A 20492-nucleotide genomic window follows, 5' to 3' on the forward strand; every position below is an offset into this window, starting at 1 on the left:
GAAATTTTGCTACCTCACTACTTACCCCCCTTTCTAGAGCATTAAGAAATATATTCAAGAGCACTGGATCTAGTTCCGATGCTTGATGGACCCTACCATTAACTTGTTGCCATGATGAATATTGACCATCTAATTCTACCCTTTGTTTTCTGTTTCCTACAGTTTCTGATCTATGACAATACTTTGTCTCTCACCCAATGACAGCTTAAACTGCTTTAGGAGCTTCTTGTGCAGGACCTTGCCACAGAAACAAGCCTAGTTTGGAGTTTCTAGCCTCCCCTGTTTTTTGAGCTACATGAATGTCAAAAGTTCATGGAAGCATGTGGAATAATCTAGGTTTCCCTCACTTATAACTAAAATACAGTGTATTCATGACTGGACTGACATGAAGCAGAGGAAGCTTTGGCTTGAAAAGGAATTTGTTTAAGAATATTATGAGTGATTGTAAATGGGGATTGAATGGAAACTCCTCCTTAGCTATAGAATTTCATCCGAACTATAGAATTTTCTACTGGAAACAATCATGTCTCCCTTTACTGTTATTTTCCATTGAACTCTGTGAGCTAGACTCTGTGGAACTGTATGGATAGAAGAGAATACAATCTGACCCTGCTGAGGCTTTAGTTAACTCCATACAAGGGCAGTGTGATTTAGTGAGCATGAAAGACACCATAGAAAATATCACTAATAAAAAGGTGCACTGAATGGAATATACCCTTCTTGTGACAACATAGGGATCCAAGCTGGGGAGCTGGCAATAGGAAGTCCGTTATAGGATATCCATACTCACATGGGGACTTGTGATGCTCAGTTCATTCTCTTGTGTCTCAGGGGTGGCAGCGTCCACTGAGAAATTGTCTGCTGTGGTTGTTGGGGCCTGGGTCTCCGTTTCCAAAATGTCTGTAGATTCTGTATCACCTGCTAGCACATCAGCTGGCATTTCAGTGACCTGCTTGGGTAATTCAGTCTCCTGAGCCCCTTGTTCATTTTGTGGAGTTTCTTCTGAAGCTGCATCTCCTTCTATACTTCCTCCTGCTGGGTCCTCCAATGGGGTTTCATTAGAATCATCAGCCATCTTCTCCTACAAGTTTCCTTCCAAAATACACATTATTAGATTTTCTTCCCTGGTATCCCCGGCATTTACGACAAAGGCCCTTTAGATCAGAGGCCATTCCCCTGGAAGGGTGGGGCTATAGTCTCTTAACTGGAGGTATATCAGATGGGAAACCAATACTACCTTTGATCTTGGGCAAAATCCCCAAGCGAAAGGAGCTGGTGATGTAAAATTGGTCCAAAGTATTAAAATTACCTTACAGTTTGCCATAATTGCCCAGGAAGGGTGGCAGAACTGTGTGTAGGAAGATAGGGGCCTACTCTTCATTAGTCGTGGCATCCTAGCCAAAACCATTCAACCCCTCTCACTTCTATGAGCACTAAAATTCCTTTAAAGTGGAAGACAAAAATGGATACAGAAACACCAGGTTAGATTTCCAGGTCAGCCACATAAACATTTAGAATCCCAGAGGTAGTTCTATAGCATGTGAACAGTCACTCGTTCCAGCTTGAATTACCATATGTCCCTCTATCCGGTCCTGCATGTACCTAAAGCCCCTGTAGTTCCTTGGGGCAGAGATGTTCCCTCTTAGATATGTACCTCTGTCACAGTGTCTAATTTAGAGAAAGGGGGATAAAGCTAGAGATCGGCACTTTGTTCAGACCCAGATTAGTTTTAGGCTGACTTTGGGGTCTGGGTTCATGGCCAAACAAGGGCTGAGGTTCAGTTCAAAAGCACAGAAATCTTGTAAGCAGAGAGTTTTTGAAGATGGCTGTTCTCATGAGATTTTGGTTGCATCTGCACTAGAACCAGAAAACAGGTCCCTTATGTTTGTACATACCACCTGGACCTCAACCCTTAGAGACAAGTTTATATCCAAGCTTTCAAATCAGAGCCCCATGGCTCACCCCAAAATGAAAAAATGAGGTCTGGTTTTGGCCCCTTCCCTAGATAAAACTCTCCCATTAGCGACTGGCATGCAAGGAGTGGGGATCTCTTCCCTTGGGAAATTTTTTTGAAAATACACATCATTTAGTACAGACTGACGGACAAAATATTTGCTCTACAGACAATGCTGTTGCTGTGTGAAGGATTGAGAGCCATCAGTTAGCCATGTCCACAGTGAGACATTAACCCCACCAGAGGCAGGGAATCCCGCCCCCTTCCCCACCAGAAGCAGGGAATCCCCTGTCACCCTCCTTCAGTTCAAACATCATATTGTACATACACCGAGTTTGGGCACCTACACATGCCCCGTGATGCACGCTGCATACTTTAGCTCATACCTAAATCTCTGGTTGGTATCTGAGGGCACAGATGTTTTTCTTTCATTTTTCAGCTCACCACACATTTTTGCACCAGCCAAAACACATTTATCTCCAGCGAGGATCATTACTGACCAGGATATTAATGATTTAGCTCCCTCTCTGTGCCAGAAATCAGGATCTGTCTTGCCTTGCCTGTCCCTGAGACAGGAATGGAGTTGGGAAGATCAGCTCCAAAATACACTTGCCATGCGCCTCTGTCATTCCAACTGCTCGTGGCCACTAGGGACTATTGTTGAAGAACCTCCCACCCGTTCCTACTGCCTTATCCAGACCCCACCCCATCTCTCCTAGGACTGCTGCTACTCAATCTTCACATCCCTCTAACCTCCTCTGACTCTCAAAACCTGTCCATTCCCTTGGCCAGGCTCCCCCAAACCTTGCTCCCTCAGACGCTTACCCACAACCCCCCTTTCCTCAGGCCTTGCCCCAAATCACTCTCAGTAGGACCCCCCCATCCCTCTCAAACCCTCCTCAGCCTCACCTGCTGCAGCAGCCTCAGCCCCAACTTGGCAGCCTGGAGCTCCCCTGTTCTGTTTGTATCTGAAGCCTGTTCCCATAGTAACTGCTACTGGTGCTGCAGGCAGTGAGACAGGCTGGAAAGAGCAGTTGCAGAGGAGCTTGCTGTGTCGGGGTGAGTGAAAGGGAGAAGTGGTGGACACTAAAGGCACTACCTGGCTCGGGGGTATTCCTCAGGGGCTGGGGGATAGGAGGTACTTCCTCTCTTCCACTGGCCGCTCCTGAGTTCACAGGCCATCCCCAATCCCCCCTGCAGGACACTGGCTAACAGGACCCAAGCAGCTGCTCATCTCTTCACCCTCCTCTGCCCACATCCAGATCCCATTCATGCCTACAAGAGGTACCCCTGTTGTGAGTTCCTGTACAACATGAACCCAGCCTCTAAAGAAGAGCCAGATTCCCCTGGAACAGATAGCCTCACCTGTAGCAGAAGCAGCATGAGGGATGGTAGCCCTGAACTGAGTGCATGGCCCATGAGTACCACAAGGCCCCATTTAATTCATTATGTCAAGTTTTCTGTGCCATACCACTGCCTTTCAGAATCACCTGTAATCACGACTCCAGGAGCTGCAGTTTCGAGAAAAACTTCAAAAACCCTACTACATCATCTTCCCTCATTTCTCCTTCTCTCTTCTCCCACATCTTCCAGCCACTAACACAGCTCTTTGTACCTCCTGAGCATGCGAGAATCTGCCCCCAAGTATTGACTTTTGACTGTTTTACCTGTTGGAAATAAGGCATTTGGTCCTCAGGTTGGACAGCACTTGTATAAACAATCCACTAAAGGGGCTGTGGAGGGTAATGCTTCTTTTGCAAATATATAGTTTAAAATATCTTCCCTTAAAAGATAATGAACTTTAAAGTCTCTTGACTACGTAGAAATGATTTCTAAATCTAAGTTGTTTTCCTCATGCACAATATGCAGCATGATACTCTTGAAAAAAAAGTAAATTTTGCTATTCTTCAAAACACTTTTTTTTCAAGCTCAGGAAGTACTTGTCTGTGTGAGGTGTGAAGCTACTACTGTATGAGACCCATGAAGCAAAAAGTATAAACGACTCTTGGGTGTGTATTTACGTATTACATGGAATGGGCATCCTATCTCAACTCCTTATAAAAGATAAAATGACTGATGAAAGCACATACAAACAGGAACTGCTGCCTTTAATTTAACACACCTGGACACTTGCAGGGCTGGGACCTTGGCTAAAATTCAAAGTGAAGCCAGTTTTAGGCTCTATTGAAAGGTTATAGCCGAGATTCAGTGCTGTGCCCCCCTCCCCTTGAGATGCAAAGGGAGAGGAATTAAAGGTGGCTTTAAGCTACCTCTTCCACGTCCTGCTTCTGGTCTGTTTCAGGAGCAGAAATAGCCTCTGGCATAATTTAGATTAGCCAATGGCCTTCTCTAGATTCCCTCGGACATCCTCTGGCTTGCAGAACAAGTATGAATATAGTGGTTTGCAGTCAGTCCTGCCTCTTCCCGCCCCTGGCACCCCCATTCTAGTCTCTAGCTGCTCTCTCATACCCACTAGCCTGGGGCTTCTACAAGGGCTAGTGTAAGTCCACTTACGGAAAGCCAATGCAGTGATTCCACCCCTTCACTTTGTAAGTGGTTTAGAGCATCTATACACCACCAGAGAAGGGAGATGAAACCCATTTTATATTTCTAGTGGTCATTTAGTTTTGGTATTTATTAAAATCCATTTAGTTTAGTATTTATTAAAGCCCATTTTATCTTGTTTCAGAAAGCATTATTTTGCACTATACTGGCAACTTAAAGTTAAAGTTAGTTCAAAACCTGGTGATTATAGGTTGTTATATACTCCCAGCAACATTCATTCCATCATTTCCTACCTTGATCTCATTAGGCAGCAGGGCCAAATTCCACTCTCACTTACACTAGTACAGAAACACTCATTTACATTGGTGTAACAGGTTGGTATATGGTCCTACTTCTGTTCAGTTCCTCCTCGCTGGTCCCTTGTTTGTGCTTTAAGCAGGGACTTTAGGCCTCTCCCCCTGCACACTATATCTGATTTTGCAAGAAGGATAACAGACTTTGTTGATTACACTGGCTGGAATGTATCAATATCTCTGACTGAAGACATCAGGAAACACCAGCAAGCAGGAAGAATATAGCTGAAAAGCAAATGAGCCTACCACATATGAAGGGTTAATTAATTAATAGGTGTTTTAATAATTAATTGGCATGGAGCCTAACAGATCAATAGACTGCTTATAGTCATGGCTTAAAATCATCTGTAACACCTTCTGCACCAGTGCTTATAACCATACATAATATATTATCCATGTCTGTAATATACTTATAAGATGTGTAATTTATTAATCCATTATAGCCTATGGTACCTTAATATTAAGAGGTGTGACCAGCTGATCTCTAGATACCAGTGTTGATCTGCTTCTGTCAGGTCCGAGTTTGCTCAAAATTGAGATTTTGTAAAAATAACCTTTTCCAAAAATTATGACAGCTACAATAAAATCAAGTACGGATGTCTTTTTTTTTTTTTTTTAAAGAATTCCCATAGAACTGGTTTAAAAACAAACTAAGCCAATAAAAGTTCCCTTGTAGTGTATGCAACCCAAAAACTACAGCACAGAAAATAAAATTAACAAGAAACTCAATATAAACCAAATTAGAACTATATTATAGTCCAAGCTATGAGAAAGTATCAAAGCACCCCTTCAATCTCACCAATTTAAAACAGAATAAAACAATTAAAAAAAACAACCTTTCAGATGTAGTGACCAAATGTTTTTGTAACACAATGTTCAAAATCATATTTGTACATTTCTTGAGTGTGCATTTGGATTTCACTGACAATATAAAATGCAATCCAGAAATTGGAGTAATACTTAGAACATTTGTACAATGTGCTGACCTGTTCAGGAAGACTTTAGATTAAAAATGAATGTAAATTATCACCAAAAACCCAAAACAAAAAAACCCAGCTTAACTCTTTATTAGTAAATGTTACTTCCTATGAACAAAACAGAAAAAAAAACTTTCACTAAATGTTACAGAATAATTTGGCATTGATTCTAACTAAACAAAAAGCATGGACCTCACTTTGATCTCACACCTGATTTACATCAGTGCAAGTGAAGTCAAAATTAGGTCCTATGACTCTACAATCTATTCCCTATGAATCAGTACAATTACTAATCATGACCACACACAGGTCTGTTGAAAGCAATTCAGGTGCAGTATATCCGGCAGGCTGGAGGTCAGAGCCTCGGAACCTATTATAAACTCTCCAGTGTCAGCAAGCAGATGTAGGTTGCAAAGGGAACTTTTCAAACCAGGCTGGAGTTCAAAAAGTACAAACTTTGATCTTATTGTCTTCCAAGCCAGTTATCTTTGCAAGGGGAGAATACTGCATCTGAAAAAAACATAAAGGAATAAATTAGGTCTTCTGCATTCAATCCAGAGTAAGGAAATAGGGGAAAAGATATTCATTTTTTCCTGGTCCCTTTGTAATCTTTGAGCTTACTATATAAAGAGCTCCATAGCCAGACCCTTCCCCTCCTGTTAACCAAACAGAGCCCCCTTCACCTTCTTAGCCTCCCCAGTGGGCTGCCAGACTAAGTCTTCCCCATTCCCAACTTGAACTCTTGATATGATGCACCTCTCCACACTGCTGCAGCTAAATCTTTAACAACTGACTTTTCGATCATGTCTTTCACTGAAGGATCTAAAAGTGATCATCACAGCAGAGTGTACCATGACCAACACCACATGGCAAATTAGTTCTGTCCTTAATGCAGAATCCATGGTTCTGATCCTGTGTGAAAGCCCTATCCACTCCATTAAGTGGAGAAGAATACTGCATCCAGCTGAACCTGCAGAGAGAAGAGCCTGTCTACACTATAATTCCAACAGTTTTGTGTGCCTCAAAGATTGTTTTCCCTGGGTAGACTGAAAAACCAGGTTATAACAGCGTTAGAAGATCCAGTCTACATTCTGAAAACATATGGGGCCCTATTTCCCTCAGGCACACACATGGTACAAGTAATACCCATTGAAGTCAGTTCCTGCAGTGAAGGAATTATATTCCAAGGTTGTAACATAAACACTCTAGCATGGTTATAACAAGATGGTTTGGGCCAGTCTACGCAGGAAAACCAAACCATATTATAAAGCAGGTGGGGCACAACAGGATGCAATTGTAATTTGTACAGCGCTAGCAGTGGCCCCCCTAGCTAGGCAGGTCAGAAGTACCCACTTGATAATGAGCAAGGTGGTACTCAAAGACTTTGGTGCTGAGGTAGATTCCCAGGGGAGGGCAGAAGGCTCAGGCTCCATTCTGCTTAGCAATGAGTTTTTCAGTTTAAGGCTGGTTAATGACATGACAATTCATGCACTTCGCCAGCCTGAACTCAGAGGCTGTGGGAGGAATTGGCATGCCTACCCCAGCAGTCCTTTCCCAGCCCAGTGCTTTGGCGTGAGCCCGAGGTGTAATTTCTTGCCGTCACGGATCACGGTCACACTCAATGGTTTCTGAAATGCAAAAAAACAAACAGCACCGTCTCCTGTCAAGTTGGCTCTGCTCTCATTTCTCTGTCCCCCTAAGAACATAAGAATGGCCATACTTGATCAATGGTCCATCTAGCCCAGTATCCCGTCTTCTAACAATGGACAGTACCAATTGCTTCAGAGAGAGTGAAAAGAACAGGACTATTTATAGAGTGATCCACCCCTTCACAATCCCAGCATCTAGTACTCAGAGGTTTAGGAACACGCAGAGCACAAGGCTGCATCCCTGACCATCTTTTTAAACTCCCCTCATACGGAAGCTGTTCCGTAACCTTAATAATTTTTGTTGCCCTTCTCTGTACTTTTTCCAATTCTGATATTTTATTAGATGGGCCACCCCAAACTTCACGCAGTATTCAAGGCACAGATATACCATGGGTTTATATAGTGGTGTTTTGATATTTTCTGTTTTATATGTATGCATCCCTTTCCTAATGGTTCCTACCCCATTAGCTTTTTTGACTGCTCCTGCATATTGAGTCCATGTTTTCAAAGAACTATCCACAACTCCAAGATCTCTTCCTTGAATGGTAACAGCCAATTCAGATCCCATCATTTTGTATGTATAGTTGGGATTATGTTTTCCAATGTGCACTACTTCGCTTTTATCAACATTGTGTTTTAAGGCCATGTGGCAGGTTGCCTCTTCTTCTTACCGAGGAAAGTGAAAAGCAGCTCTTTCTGAAGCTTATCACCATTATTCCTTGATCAGCCAGCAGCAGGCACTCTCAGTAGGACAAAGCATGATGCCTACACACCCTTCCAACTCTGTCAGCCCAGGAAAGAACTCAAATTCTTAACTGTTCTCCACTGGACCCAGTTGGTCTCAGGAATAGTACTCAACAATGCAGCTACAGGATCAACATTGACATCAAAAGCAGCAGCAGGATGAGCCTAACGTTTGGTTTCCCGAGTGGGAACCCGAGACCAATGGTCTCTTCCAACTATCACAAAAGAAAAAATATGTAACCTTCTGTTCAAAGACTGAAAATAGAACTCAGCCGAAGCTGGTAACCTGCTCACCCCTTCACTGTGCTGCACCACGGTGGCAATATTCTGCAGTGTCTGGAAGTTGTGTGTGTCGACAGAGCCAAACTCAATGATCTCGTCATCAACCTGTAATCCCTTTACAAAGAAGCAACAGGAAACTAAGCATCATCTGCCCTCACATACACACAACACTTTGTGTTTATATAACATCTTTCATCCAAGGACCTTAAAGCACCTGATGAACATTCATCTAGGTCAGGGGTGGGTTACCTATGGCCCATGGGCTGGATTCGGCCCGTTGCTTAATTTCATCCAGCCCGTGCACGAGCAGCAGGTCCCTAAGGCTGGGAAAGGCTGTGCCTCCCCAAACAGCCAGAAGTGGACTGACCACGCTCCACCCTGCCCAGCCCCACCCCTCCTGTTTACTGCTGCGCAGTGAGTGGCTCCTCCAGTCCCCCTATGCTACAGCCAGCGGTCCAGCACTCCCGGTCCGCCTGCCTTCCCAGTGCTTCTCTGGGGCTGGGACCATGTGCCCTGCCCTCCCAGCACTCCTCTGGGACTGGGGGGCTAGCCTGGGCTGGGCTCAGGGCCGCAGTAGGGGGAGGCTTCGGGGCTCCGGCAGGGGGGCAGAAGGCTTTTGATCAGACCCTTGCTTTTAACTTGTGTATGGCCCGCAATTGATTTTTTTCTGTGGGTCAATGGCCCATGATAGAAAAAAAGGTTCCCCATCCCTCATCTAGGTAGTGCCTCTATTCAAGAGTCTCAAAGTGCTTCTCAAAATTGAGTAGATTAAGCCTCACAACCCCCCAGGGAAATATGGAAGTAGTATTTATTATTCCTTCTACGGAGATGGGGAAACTGAGGCACATAGTGGTGACATGGCCTTACCCAGGGTCATATAGCGTGTCAACTGGAGAGCTGGGAAAAAAAACAATTTCTGATTCCCACGCCCATGGCCAACCCACTAGCTAGGCGTTCAAACATGGCCACGGCTCTGCAAGTTACAGCAATGCACAATTTACACTGTCCAGGCTAACGGCAATAATTATGTCCAGCAGGAACGTTACAAGCACCTGGCAAGAATCTGGTTTAAAAACTGGAGCTCAAACCCTGCTCCTGATTGCAGGTGAGTGGGGAGGGCCACCTGCCATAGCTGGGGCCCATCTGACAGAGTTTGCACCATTGGAAGCAAGATGATTGAACTTGCCGAGATACTGGCGGGAGAACCTGGAGTGACAGCATTCACTCTTGCGAAGGGCTGCGGCAGACTCTGGTTCTGATTCATTGCCTCGGCCTGAGCTTCTGCCTCATCCTTTGCCTGCTTCTCCTTCTCTCGGGCATGCAGCTGGTGGAGAGCTTTTTCCACTTGCAGCATTAGGGCCTTGTGATCGTTCTGCAAACCTAAGGGTGAGAGACAATAGTGCCGAGAAGACAGAACCAATCATGTTTTCATTTAAAGTCCTTACCTAACAGATGCATTTCTCTCTCTGGCTGAGATTCTTGGCTTTCAGTTAAAAGTATTTTGTTCCTCTTAGGCCTACATCATGAGTGAAACTGTGCTATCAACAAACATGTGTAGCTAGCATAGCTGTTTCTAGCTCAGTGTCCCTGACCGGTGTGGCCACCTGAGAACCATATTAAATCTATGTTAGTAATCCATGCTCCTGACTACCTTTCTGTGGGAGTTAATCAGTGCTCCCAAATACACTACAGGATCCACTGCATAAGACTAGCCAGTTACAACAGCTGTCACCCAACAGTGCCATGGTTACAGACTGAGAGCTGTTTCACAGCCTTGCTCATGAGCAGCAGCGATATACAGTACACATACACAGCTGTGCGTTCACACAAGTTGTGAAGAAACAGCCATGTTACAAATTCAGTAAAAAAATTCATAGACTAGACAGAGGATATGGACTAGGGAGATCGGTTGCTTACTGTTTATGTGGACATCGAATTCCCTTTCCATTAAATCACCCCCTACATGCAACACTTACTGCTAAACAATGACTATTATAATACATTTGTCCACAAATACAAAGCAAGGACTAAATTTAAAAGGCACAATGTCGACTAGTTTTATTTATTTTATAAAGAACACAGGAAGATTTTACAATATGACTGTTCTCATTAATCATTAGTAGGTGCATTAATAATGCTGCACACTGCATTTTAAGAGATTCAGTTTTATGACTGAGCCAGTCCCCTGGCACTTTTGTAGTACCTGACCAGAGGGCAAAGCTGCTTAGAAACACAACTCAAACTGACCCCACTATTTTTATTTTCCAGACTGAGTGAAATGAAAATATTAGGGCTGTCGATTAATCACAGTTAATTCACGTGATTAACACACACAAAAATAATCGTGATTAATCTCACAGTTAAACAATACAATACCAATTGAAATCTATTACATATTTTTGGGCGTTTTTCTACATTTTAAAATATATTGATTTCAATCACAACACACAATACAAAGTGTACAGTGTTCACTTTGTTATTTTTATTACAAATATTTGCATTGTAACAATGATAAACAAAAGAAATAGTATTTTTCAATTCACCTCATACAAGTACCATAATGCAATCTCTTTATTGTGAAACTGCAACTTACAAATTTAGATTTTTTTTTGGTTACATAACTGAACTCAAAAACTAAACAATGTAAAATTTTAGATAGAGCCTACAAGCCCACTCAGTCTCCTTCTTGTTCAGCCAATCACTAAAACAAACAAGTCTGTTTACATTTATGGGAGATAATGCTTCTGGCTTCTTACTTATGTCACGCAAAAGTGTGAACAGGCGTTCGCATGGCACTTTTGTAGCAGCACTGCAAGGTATTTATGTGCAAGATACTACACTTAACCGGAGCCAGAGGCCCGAAAAGCTGCTAAACATTCATATGCCCTTTCAGGTTTCAGCCACCATTCATCAGAGGACATGCTTCCATACCAATGACTCTTGTTAAAAAAATAATGCATTAATTACACTTTTGACTGAACTCCTTGGAGGAGAATAGTATGTCTCCTGCTCTGTTTCTCCCGCACTCTGTCATATATTTCATGTTATAGCAGTCTTGGCTGATGACCCAGCACATGTTCATTTTAAGAAAACTTTCATGCAGATTTGACAAAACACAAAGAAGGTACCAATGTGAGATTTCTAAAGACAGCTATAGCACTCAACCCACGGTTTAAGAATCTGAAGCGCCTTCCAAAATCTGAGAGGGACGAGGTGTGAAGAATGCTTTCAGAAGTCTTAAAAGAGCAACACTCCCATGTGGAAACTACAGAACCCGAACCACCAAAAAAGAAAACCAACCTTCTGATGGTGGCATATGACGCATATGATGAAAATTAACATGTTGGTCCACACTGCTTTGGATTTTTATCGAACAGAACCAGCCATCAGCATGGACACATGGTGGGTGAATCTTTAGTGCATCTAACATGTAAATATATTATGATGCCAGCTACAGCTGTGCCACGTGAATGCCTGATCTCTCTTTCAGGCGATACTGTAAATAAAAAGCTGGCATTATCTCCTGCAACTGTAAACAAACTTGTTTGTCTGAGTGACTGGCTGAACAAGGAGTAGGGCTGAGTGGACTTAATAGGCTCTAAAATTTTACACTGTTTTATTTTTGAATGCAGGTTTTTTTGTACATAATTCTATATTTGTAAATTCAACTTTCATGATAAAGAGACTGAATACAGTAGTTGTATGAGGTGAATTGAAGAATACTATTTCTTTTGTTTTTTTACAGCACAAATATTTGTAATAAAAAAGTGAGCGCTGTACACTTTGTGTTCTGTGTTGTAACTGAAATAAATCTGAAAATGTAGACAACATCCAAAATATTTAAATAAATGGTATTCCACTATTGTTTAACAGCGCAATTAATCACAGTTAATCTTTTTAATTGCACAATTCATCACGATTAATTTTGTTAATCACTTGACAGCCCTAAAAAATATTAAACAGCACTAGGAGGTTATTACTATAAAAATGGTTGCAATTCTTTGAGTTTTAATAATCTAAGTTGTTTATTAATAAACTAAAGAAAATCATCCTTTTAAACAGATGAGTTTCCCATCAATAATGTCCCTTTGTGTACAGCTGCCAAGAGAAAAACCAGCCCAAACCAGATGTTTGTAAAACAAAGAACCAAACTTCTGAGAAGTGCTGTCTGTTTAATTTAGGTCAGCCCCTGTGAAAGATGACTTTTTAGGACAGAATTGCTTACAGATGATGTTATGCCTGGCTGCACGGACTTGGTACACATCAATATCTGCACGTGGATACCCTTCAGCATCAACCAGCGGCTCGTTCATCCCGACTCCTTTTTGCTGCAGGGCAGAAACACTTTCATAAAGTGTCAAGTTGCTCGGGTCTCAACAAATTGTTGATTAGGCTGAACTAGCGCGTCAGGGCACTGCAGATGTGAGGCTGGCACAACCCCCCACCCCCGGAACTCCGCATGTGACGGTGCATTGCAGACCCCCCCCCGCCGCCACTGACACGCATCACACACAGCACAGCTCTTTGCTCCCCCCGCCCCCGGCAGTGACCCCTGTGTACGTGAACCGGACAGATCCCCCCGCCCGCGGCCCGGAGCGCTGCACAGACACCCCGAGCCCGGCGTGCGGGCGGGGGGCGGGGGGGGGGGGGGGGGCTTAGGGTGGTCGCGGGAGGGGGGGGGGAGCAGCAAGGTCCGGGTGTCCCCCGCAGCGCCCCGCCCCTACCCCCGCGCGCGCACTCACCCCCTCCAGCACCGCGTAACAGGCTTTGATCTGGGCCTCGAGCTCATCCTTCCTGCGGACCAGCTGCTGCACCTCGCGCACGCTCAGCGCACCGGGCCCAGCCTCCTCCTCCGCCATCGCCCGGACCAGCAACAACGCCCGCGCGCGGGTCACGTGCCGCGCAGCAGGATGGGCGGGGGGCGGAGCAACGCAGGGAACCGCCCCGCCTCCCAGGGCTGTGGGCGGGGCTGGTGGGGGTGGGTGGAGCCGGGTGGAGCAGGCCCCGCCCTCCCTGAGCCTGACAGACACACGGGTCGGGTGGGGCGTGCAGGGGGGTAAGTCCCCAGAAATGATGCCTCTCCCACAGGGCGCAGAGCTGCTGTGCCCGGAGAAGGTACATCTGTGCAGAGAGGGTGCCGTGCCCAGACAGAAAGTATCTGCTCAAATGCACCGCCCTGGGCACAAAGCAGCGCACCCCACCCACCCCATCAAGCCTCTCCCTTGTGAGGGTTTCTAAACTGAAGAACTTTGGAGTCATTTAAAGGAGCTGTAGTCACCCGGTCACTGCCTCTTGTTATATCATTATAGCACCTTCCCGGCCAGTTGTGTGAACATTTGGAGAGAAAAATCAACTGGAAAAATGCTGCAGAGTTTCAGCTTTGAATTGTACCGCTGAATGTTCTATCCCCCTTGCAAGAGAAATTTTATAATGGAAACAGACTTCAGGGCAGCAGGCCCGTATGTGCTACTGTAGTTCATCATCATGTACTACAAACTGGAGAGGCAAATGCCTTCTCAAGATCACAGGTACACACAGTTTCATTGAAGCTATTTACATGTTTTAAAGTGTTTCCTGATCAGCTTTTCCTAGTTTTGTTGCCTGTCAATCTTTGCAGATAGCTTTTGAACTGGAGAGTTCTGCAGTGCTGGCTTAAATCAATACCATATGGAGGGGTGGAGTGGGGGAGGATGTGCAGGGATTCTTATCTTTTCAGCAAACATGTTTTTAACCAATTTCATGAGAGAAACACTCTTCACTTTTGTATGTTCCCGACATCAGCTCCTGCAATAGCTGAAAAAGTGACCAAATGCCATTATGCCACATGTCAAACTTTTAGACCCTGGCTGCTCTGTAGATTTCCACTTTGTAGATTCTGGAATGATAGAGGCTCCTGGGAGCATGTGTTGTGTTTTGTTTTGTCAACGTTTTTTATTTGCAAGAAATCTCATAACAAGGATGAATGGAGCTTCAAATACTTCCTTGTTGGGCGGAGGAGAGAATGCTTGAATTGATTTGACTTTCAACTGAAACGGAAAATGGGATTTCAGCCAAATATAATAAATACAATCAGAGATGACACGTTTTTCTTGCTTGTCTGGACAGAAAAAACCGTGCTAAAGAAGTGTGCTTGAACTCTGGCAGACAGCTAGCCTAAACCATAGTCTGATAGGCCTCTCCTCCCTCTCCAGCTGGGTTGCTGGTGAGCAGAGGCATCTCCAGGCACCAGCATGCCAAGCATGTGCCGGGGGCGGCAAGCCCGGGAGGCGCTTTGCCCGTTGCCGCGGGGGTGGCAGGCAGGTTGCTTTCGGTGGCGTGCCTGTAGAGGGTCCACTGGTCCCATGGCTTTGGCAGCCCTCCCGCAGGCTGCCGCTGAATCCGCGGGACCGGGGACCTCCCGCAGGCAAGCTGCCGAAGGCAGCCTGCCTGCCATGCTTGAGGTGGCAAAATACCTAGAGCCGCCCTGCTGGTGGGTGTGGTTTGAGGGAGGGTGATCAATGAAGAAAAAAGAAAATGTTTTCTTGGGGCATGCCTGACACCAGCTCCAGTGCTCTCACAGGCACAGCTGTGGGACAGTTCTTCTTGTTGGGCTTGGATAATCTAGTCCCTGAGGACACAACAATGTGAACTGGTGGAAGGACTCAGCAGAAAAAACAAACTCAGCTGCAGTCAACTGGGTCTTTCCCTTACAAACAAATCAAACTAAATTAACAAGCAAAAGCGAGAAAACAGAAAACTCCTTATCTGGGGTTCAGTGGAGTCCTATGACCCCAGCCCTGTCCTTGCCGAAAACATTCTGTCCTTGTCTCCCAAGGAGCCCCTCAGCTCCTGTGTCAAAGGAGGGGACCCATTTTGCTGGGGCCCAAGTTGACTGCCTGCAACCCGTCACATCTTGGTTGTAGTAAGATGAGACCCTGAAACATAAACCCTTGTATCAGAGGCCCGATATGAGGCCTAAGGCCTGAACTAAAGTAAATGGTCAAGACTTTGCTAGCATAAAGCAAAGTTAAGCTGTAAGCCAGAGGCAGGCCCTGCTCACAGAAGCTGGCAAGGAAAGGGCTGATGTTGCAAAAATACTCATGCCTAAAAGGTACTGGACACGAGAGATACCAGAACACTCCGATACTTGCACATTCCACACAGATAACAAGAACAGGGGCAAAAGGGTATGTGATGGATAGAGTTGTTTTGTTCTAACCAACATGTACAAGGTGAGAGGCGGCACCTTACTATGTAGAGGGGTTGTACCTTACTACATAGAGTTGCACCTCAATATGTCAGGAGTGATGTGTAACTTGTTTGCACCTGTGTATAAGAATGCACCCCTGAGCGGATACCTTTGTCCGGCCTAGGGGCCAGTGGAGTGTCCTGGCACTGACTGGGCTGTGTCCATTGTCAGGGAGCACGTATGTACTAGCAGAACTGTAGACATCTGATCCAGGGAGCTAGAGACTGTGTTTGGTTTGGCAATAAACCTAGCTGGGTCCCTTCATACCTTATCTGAGTCTGTGGTCTTGGAGGTTCTCTCAGGGTCTGCACAGAGCCGGGGCAGCACACAGAGGGAACATGCACACAGCTGACTGTTATCAACACTGGATAGAGCAGAGCACCACACCAGCGGCGTCCGACGACATGATAACAGGTTTGTTTCTGTCCACAAGGGAAGAAGAAACCATATTATAACAGCGTTTCCAAGTTCCATGAGGGTCCTGCTTTTCCTCTAATTGGTGTCAATCAGACATAATGGTGGAAACCATAGGTGTACACTGCACAGCCATCAGGTAATAGATTTTGATTGCTGCTATTCTATTCTAGATTTGAAGCAGCAATCTAGAGCCGAAAAGGACCCTTTCCCACTGCCAATTCCTTGAACTGAACAATCCATGGCCACTCTCAAATAAGGTTCCTGTTTTAAAAATCTCTCTGCAGCAAACATCTGTAGAGTCTGGTACTGCCAGAGCCCTGCTTCAAGGAGATGGTACCTGATATGTGATCCACAGACTAAGCTCAGTGAAATCTGGTGTTAATCAGAGTATGGAGTTACTCTAGGTTTACACCACAGTCTATAAGAATCTGGCTCCTTCTTTTAGGCTTTCCTTAAATAATCTGACTCACAGATATGCTGCAGCATATATGAACTCCAGATATTATCCCTTCCACAGCTCATTTTATCATGTCTTACCCTATGGGCAGAATGATTCAAATCAATTAAAACAATTCAAACCAAGTAAATCATTTAGTTTACAATCTAGAGAAGGTGGAGTCAGGAAGGGGCTTTCTCTCCTCCCGTTGCTATACTAAATGCATTGAAATAGTCTGACTTTCTCTTGGTGCTATCACAGTCAATCAGGTTACAAAAATGGTGAGGTTGAGAAATTTTTTTTTTTTAATTTGCTGTCAACACATTATGGGGGTAAAAGAGTAAATCTCCCACTGTGCTTGTATAGATTACTTTCTGCTTAATTACTCACAGTACTGTTTATGCTTTGAGAAGCTGATCTTATTAATTTATATGTTTAAAGTAGTTCAGAAAACTTGTTTTCTAAAAACTGACCTATGGATTACAGTTTTCTGGTGATTAGTGTACATTTTTGAAATGTAAATATGTCTCTTTTTTTTTTTAATTCTCTCTCCTTAGACAACTTACACAGACAAAGGAGAAAAGGTAAGAATACAATTGCTTAGAATGGGTTTATATTCCCCCCAGCAAAAGACTGGGACTGTTACTGCAACACTGATAATATTAATGTCTCATTGATTGATTGCCAGGTAGGATCAAAAGCAAAAAGGGGCTCCAGTTTTATAGTGCTGAAACACTGCTTATATTTATAGTTTTCCTTCTCTGTAAACTGCAATTAATGACGCAAATCCTTTTTCTTCACTTTTTTGGGGAGGGAGGAAGGAGAAATGTAAGATTAGTGACATTTACCAAGGAAAATCTAACTCTTCCAAGTCTAAACATAAGCATGATTTATTTTATTATTTCTCACTAATGATTCTAAATATATTTTCAAAATTTTTCTCAAATGTAAAGCATTTTTTAAAAATACTGATACATACAGTAAAATTATGTTTAGTTGCTAACTACTATACCATATAACACAGATTTACTTTATGTAACTTTTATGCAAAGTACGTGCACAAATAATTAACAGTGATGAAAAATCACAATACGGAAGACAGTAGATGTCAAATCATAGGTAAAGAAGAAAAGCAGTTTATTAAAGTCATGTTTGACCAAATAATGTTATGAAATACTCCAAATAAATTTGTTAAACTCCCAAAGTGTAATTTGGACCCACGTTTGAAGTTGGGTAAGAGCTTTCCTCGGTGAGAATTAATCTTTAATGTAACGAGGTTAACAAACACATATTGGAGCCAAACAATTGTGCAGGTTGTTTGAACAGTGGCACCAATTCTATTTTCCATTATTCTCTGCAACCCATCCCCATTACTGTAACTGAGAGCAGAATTTGACCCATTGGCTTGATTCTGTTCTCATTTGAACTGATTTTACATGTGACTTAATTTACTAAAGTGAAAGCGCTCCTGATTTACAAGAATCAGATCCTTTGTGTCCAGCAGTGACAGACACAGCAATGACTGAATGGATTGACTGCTATGTGGTCTTCACTCCACAGGGGACCCCCAAAATATTGTTTTCCAGAATCATGAGGGAAAGAACCCCACTGTAAATTATTCATGGAATTATTTCCCAGCTTTGCTCCTTCCTGGCTTGTGAATATTTTAGTAGCACCTCCCTCACCCACACTGGTATTTTTCCTCTAGAGCATGGTTTTAGCCAGGCCACATTTACTCTGATGACTGGCACCCAGACATTATAAATAAGCATTTGGTGACTTTGTTTTTAGACAAATTACTGTTAAATGTTTAGAAGAAAAATTAATTGTTTTGCTTGAAATGTATAACACCCACCTTCCCTCGGCCTGTTCAAAGTCCAGCGTTCTGGGGGTCAGTGCCCTGTGACCATCAGAGCTCTGTAGGGACTCCTCAGAAAACCTGTGAAGTGACAGTGCCTCAAATTATTTTTAACCCTGCAAAACTGGTGAATTTCAGATATCCCGCGTGTATATTTTATAAAATCCTAGTCTCAGGTTTGTGCTTTCCCTGGTTTTATTATTTCAAATGATGAAGGTGCAACCACACCATGTTTCTCTAACTCAGTGGTTCTCAAACTGTGGGTCGGGACCCCAAAGTGGGCCCTGACCCTGTTTTAATGGGATCACCAGAGCTGGCGTTAGATTTGTTGGGGCCTGTGGATGAACCCGAGCCCCACTGCTTGGGGCCAAAGCTGAAGCCTAAGGGCATTACCCTGCATGGCGGGGCTCAGGTTATAGGCCTCCCACCTGGGGCTAAAGCCCTTGGGCTTTGCCCCACCACCCAGCCTGGGATGGTGGGGCATGGTGCAATGAAGTTTGAGAACCCTCGATCTAAACCAGTCTAAGGATGGCTTACTCATTGCTTTCTTGTTAAAATAGAGACAGGGTCAGCCTGAAAGTGTTGCATGAAGATGGCATTAAAGTGAGACCCAAAACCCAGGAGATTAATATTAACTCTTCTTCATTCCATTTAGCCTGAAGGAGGCAAATTTCTGCACTTCCACTCTCTCACATTCTGGGTTGGAAATGCTAAGCAGGTATGTAGATAAAAGTCACATGTGTGCCTGTGCTTGTGAGGTCTCAGGGTTGGATCATTCTTGTACACTATCACTGTTTGAAGAACAGGGGCATATTGTAATCTGCCTTTGCTATTGGCTGTCAGGAGGGGAGGGTCTGCCATGTGATATCTGGATGGTCCTAGGGATCTGCATTCAATTAAAATTCCATCTGTGGCTGGCTCTGGTGATCTTGTGCAGATGGAGGTGTTTCAGCACTTTTGCTCAGTGGAATGTTCTTCAAGGATGGTCTTTGAACCATTATCATGCAACGGTGCTGTTTACACTGCAGACAGGGCACCAATGAGTGTATTTGTGCAGACATGCATGTAAACATTTGTCTTCCTAAGTTAGTGGCCATTCAGAAAATCCAAAATAAATGAAAATATGAAATCCCAGAAGAGATTTGCAGTGGCACATGTTTAATATGAAAAAAAATAAAATAAAATTCCTGCTGCTTCCCTGACCATGTCCGCATCTCCAGGCCTTTGTGAGTCATTTAGATGGAGGTAGTAGGTATCAATCTTGTTTGCAGAGAGATAAGATATCAGTCAGCTGATTGGACCGGCAGATATATCATTCCATGTTAAAAGGACACTGGCAAGTTAAAATCCCTCTATTTTAAAAACCTGATTCTTTTTTTCAGTGACATCTTAGAGCAATGGAAAGAATATTTAAAAAGTTCACTTACATTTCATCATTCATTGTATTCACTTTTTCACTTACATTCAGTTTAGAAAAGGGTAGTCAATTTCACACACATTTATACTCAGCTACTAATCCGTTTCTCTCTCTAGTTCTCCTACATTAGCCTGATGTTGCAATGTTTGGGTTGCAACTAGAAGGGAAAACATTCCTTGCAGAATAAGCGATTCCCCCTTTAAAATGGCACGGAACCTTTACTTTGCTGTTAGACTTTGTAAGAGCACATTATGGCCTGCCATTTTGCTGCCAGACTCCTTTTCATGTCAGTTACAGCAAGGTTTGCAGTGTGGGGTTGATTCTTTTCTCTTCCAGCAAAGTGAGCAAGCTCATCTAGCAGGTGCAGGAAAGTATTTAAAAAGGCCAATGAATCACTCCAAACTGTTGGAAAGACTCAGCAGAAAACCACAGCCACCGTCAGCAGGATCCTTCCCTCAGGGAAGATTGTTTATAGCAGAGCTATTCAACCTTTTCATTTCTGATCCCCCTGCCCCCAGTGCTATAAAAACTCCATGGCCCACCTCTACCACAATAACTGTTTTTTTGCATATAAAAGTCAGGGCAGGTGTTACAGGGCAGCAAGCAGGGCAGGTGTCCGGGGCCCCACTCCACAGGGGGCCGTGTGAAAGTACATTGCTCAGGCTTCCGCTT

The 20492-nt window shown here is 43.9% G+C and overlaps 3 protein-coding genes across 3 annotated transcripts in view; 1 reads left to right on the top strand and 2 right to left on the bottom strand.

Moving 5' to 3' along the window:
- CFAP251 (cilia and flagella associated protein 251) overlaps positions 1 to 2921 on the bottom strand; it is a 31612-nt gene extending 28691 nt beyond the window's left edge. The window contains exons 1-2 of the mRNA XM_032800553.2: positions 2864 to 2921; positions 791 to 1092 (exon numbers count right to left, since the gene is read on the bottom strand). Of these exons, the coding sequence (XP_032656444.1) occupies positions 791 to 1075 (285 nt within the window). The 5' untranslated portion in view covers positions 1076 to 1092; positions 2864 to 2921. The remainder of the gene's footprint in view (positions 1 to 790; positions 1093 to 2863) is intronic.
- The window catches only part of DIABLO (diablo IAP-binding mitochondrial protein), a 236982-nt gene that overhangs the window by 202834 nt on the left and 13656 nt on the right, over positions 1 to 20492 (top strand). The gene's annotated exons all lie outside the window — the stretch shown is intronic.
- On the bottom strand, positions 5864 to 13354 carry PSMD9 (proteasome 26S subunit, non-ATPase 9). The gene is made up of 6 exons (XM_032800557.2): positions 13207 to 13354; positions 12690 to 12792; positions 9651 to 9844; positions 8477 to 8578; positions 7329 to 7417; positions 5864 to 6299 (listed from the first exon to the last, which is right to left on the bottom strand). Exons 1-6 carry the CDS (start codon positions 13321 to 13323, stop codon positions 6272 to 6274), a joined length of 633 nt encoding a protein of 210 aa, XP_032656448.1. The 5' UTR covers positions 13324 to 13354; the 3' UTR covers positions 5864 to 6271.

Source organism: Chelonoidis abingdonii, chromosome 22 (assembly GCF_003597395.2).
Source record: "Chelonoidis abingdonii isolate Lonesome George chromosome 22, CheloAbing_2.0, whole genome shotgun sequence".
Classification (NCBI taxonomy): domain Eukaryota; kingdom Metazoa; phylum Chordata; order Testudines; family Testudinidae; genus Chelonoidis; species Chelonoidis abingdonii.

Excerpts from the sequence above, each read along its gene's own strand:
- PSMD9 (XM_032800557.2), bottom strand. The coding sequence starts at position 13,323 with ATGGCGGAGGAGGAGGCTGGGCCCGGTGCGCTGAGCGTGCGCGAGGTG. Across the intron at positions 12,793-13,206 it reads GTTACGCGGTGCTGGAGGGG|CAAAAAGGAGTCGGGATGAA; the intron begins GTGAGTGCGCGC and ends TCTGCCCTGCAG. Across the intron at positions 9,845-12,689 it reads AGCCAGGCATAACATCATCT|GTTTGCAGAACGATCACAAG; the intron begins GTAAGCAATTCT and ends TCTCACCCTTAG.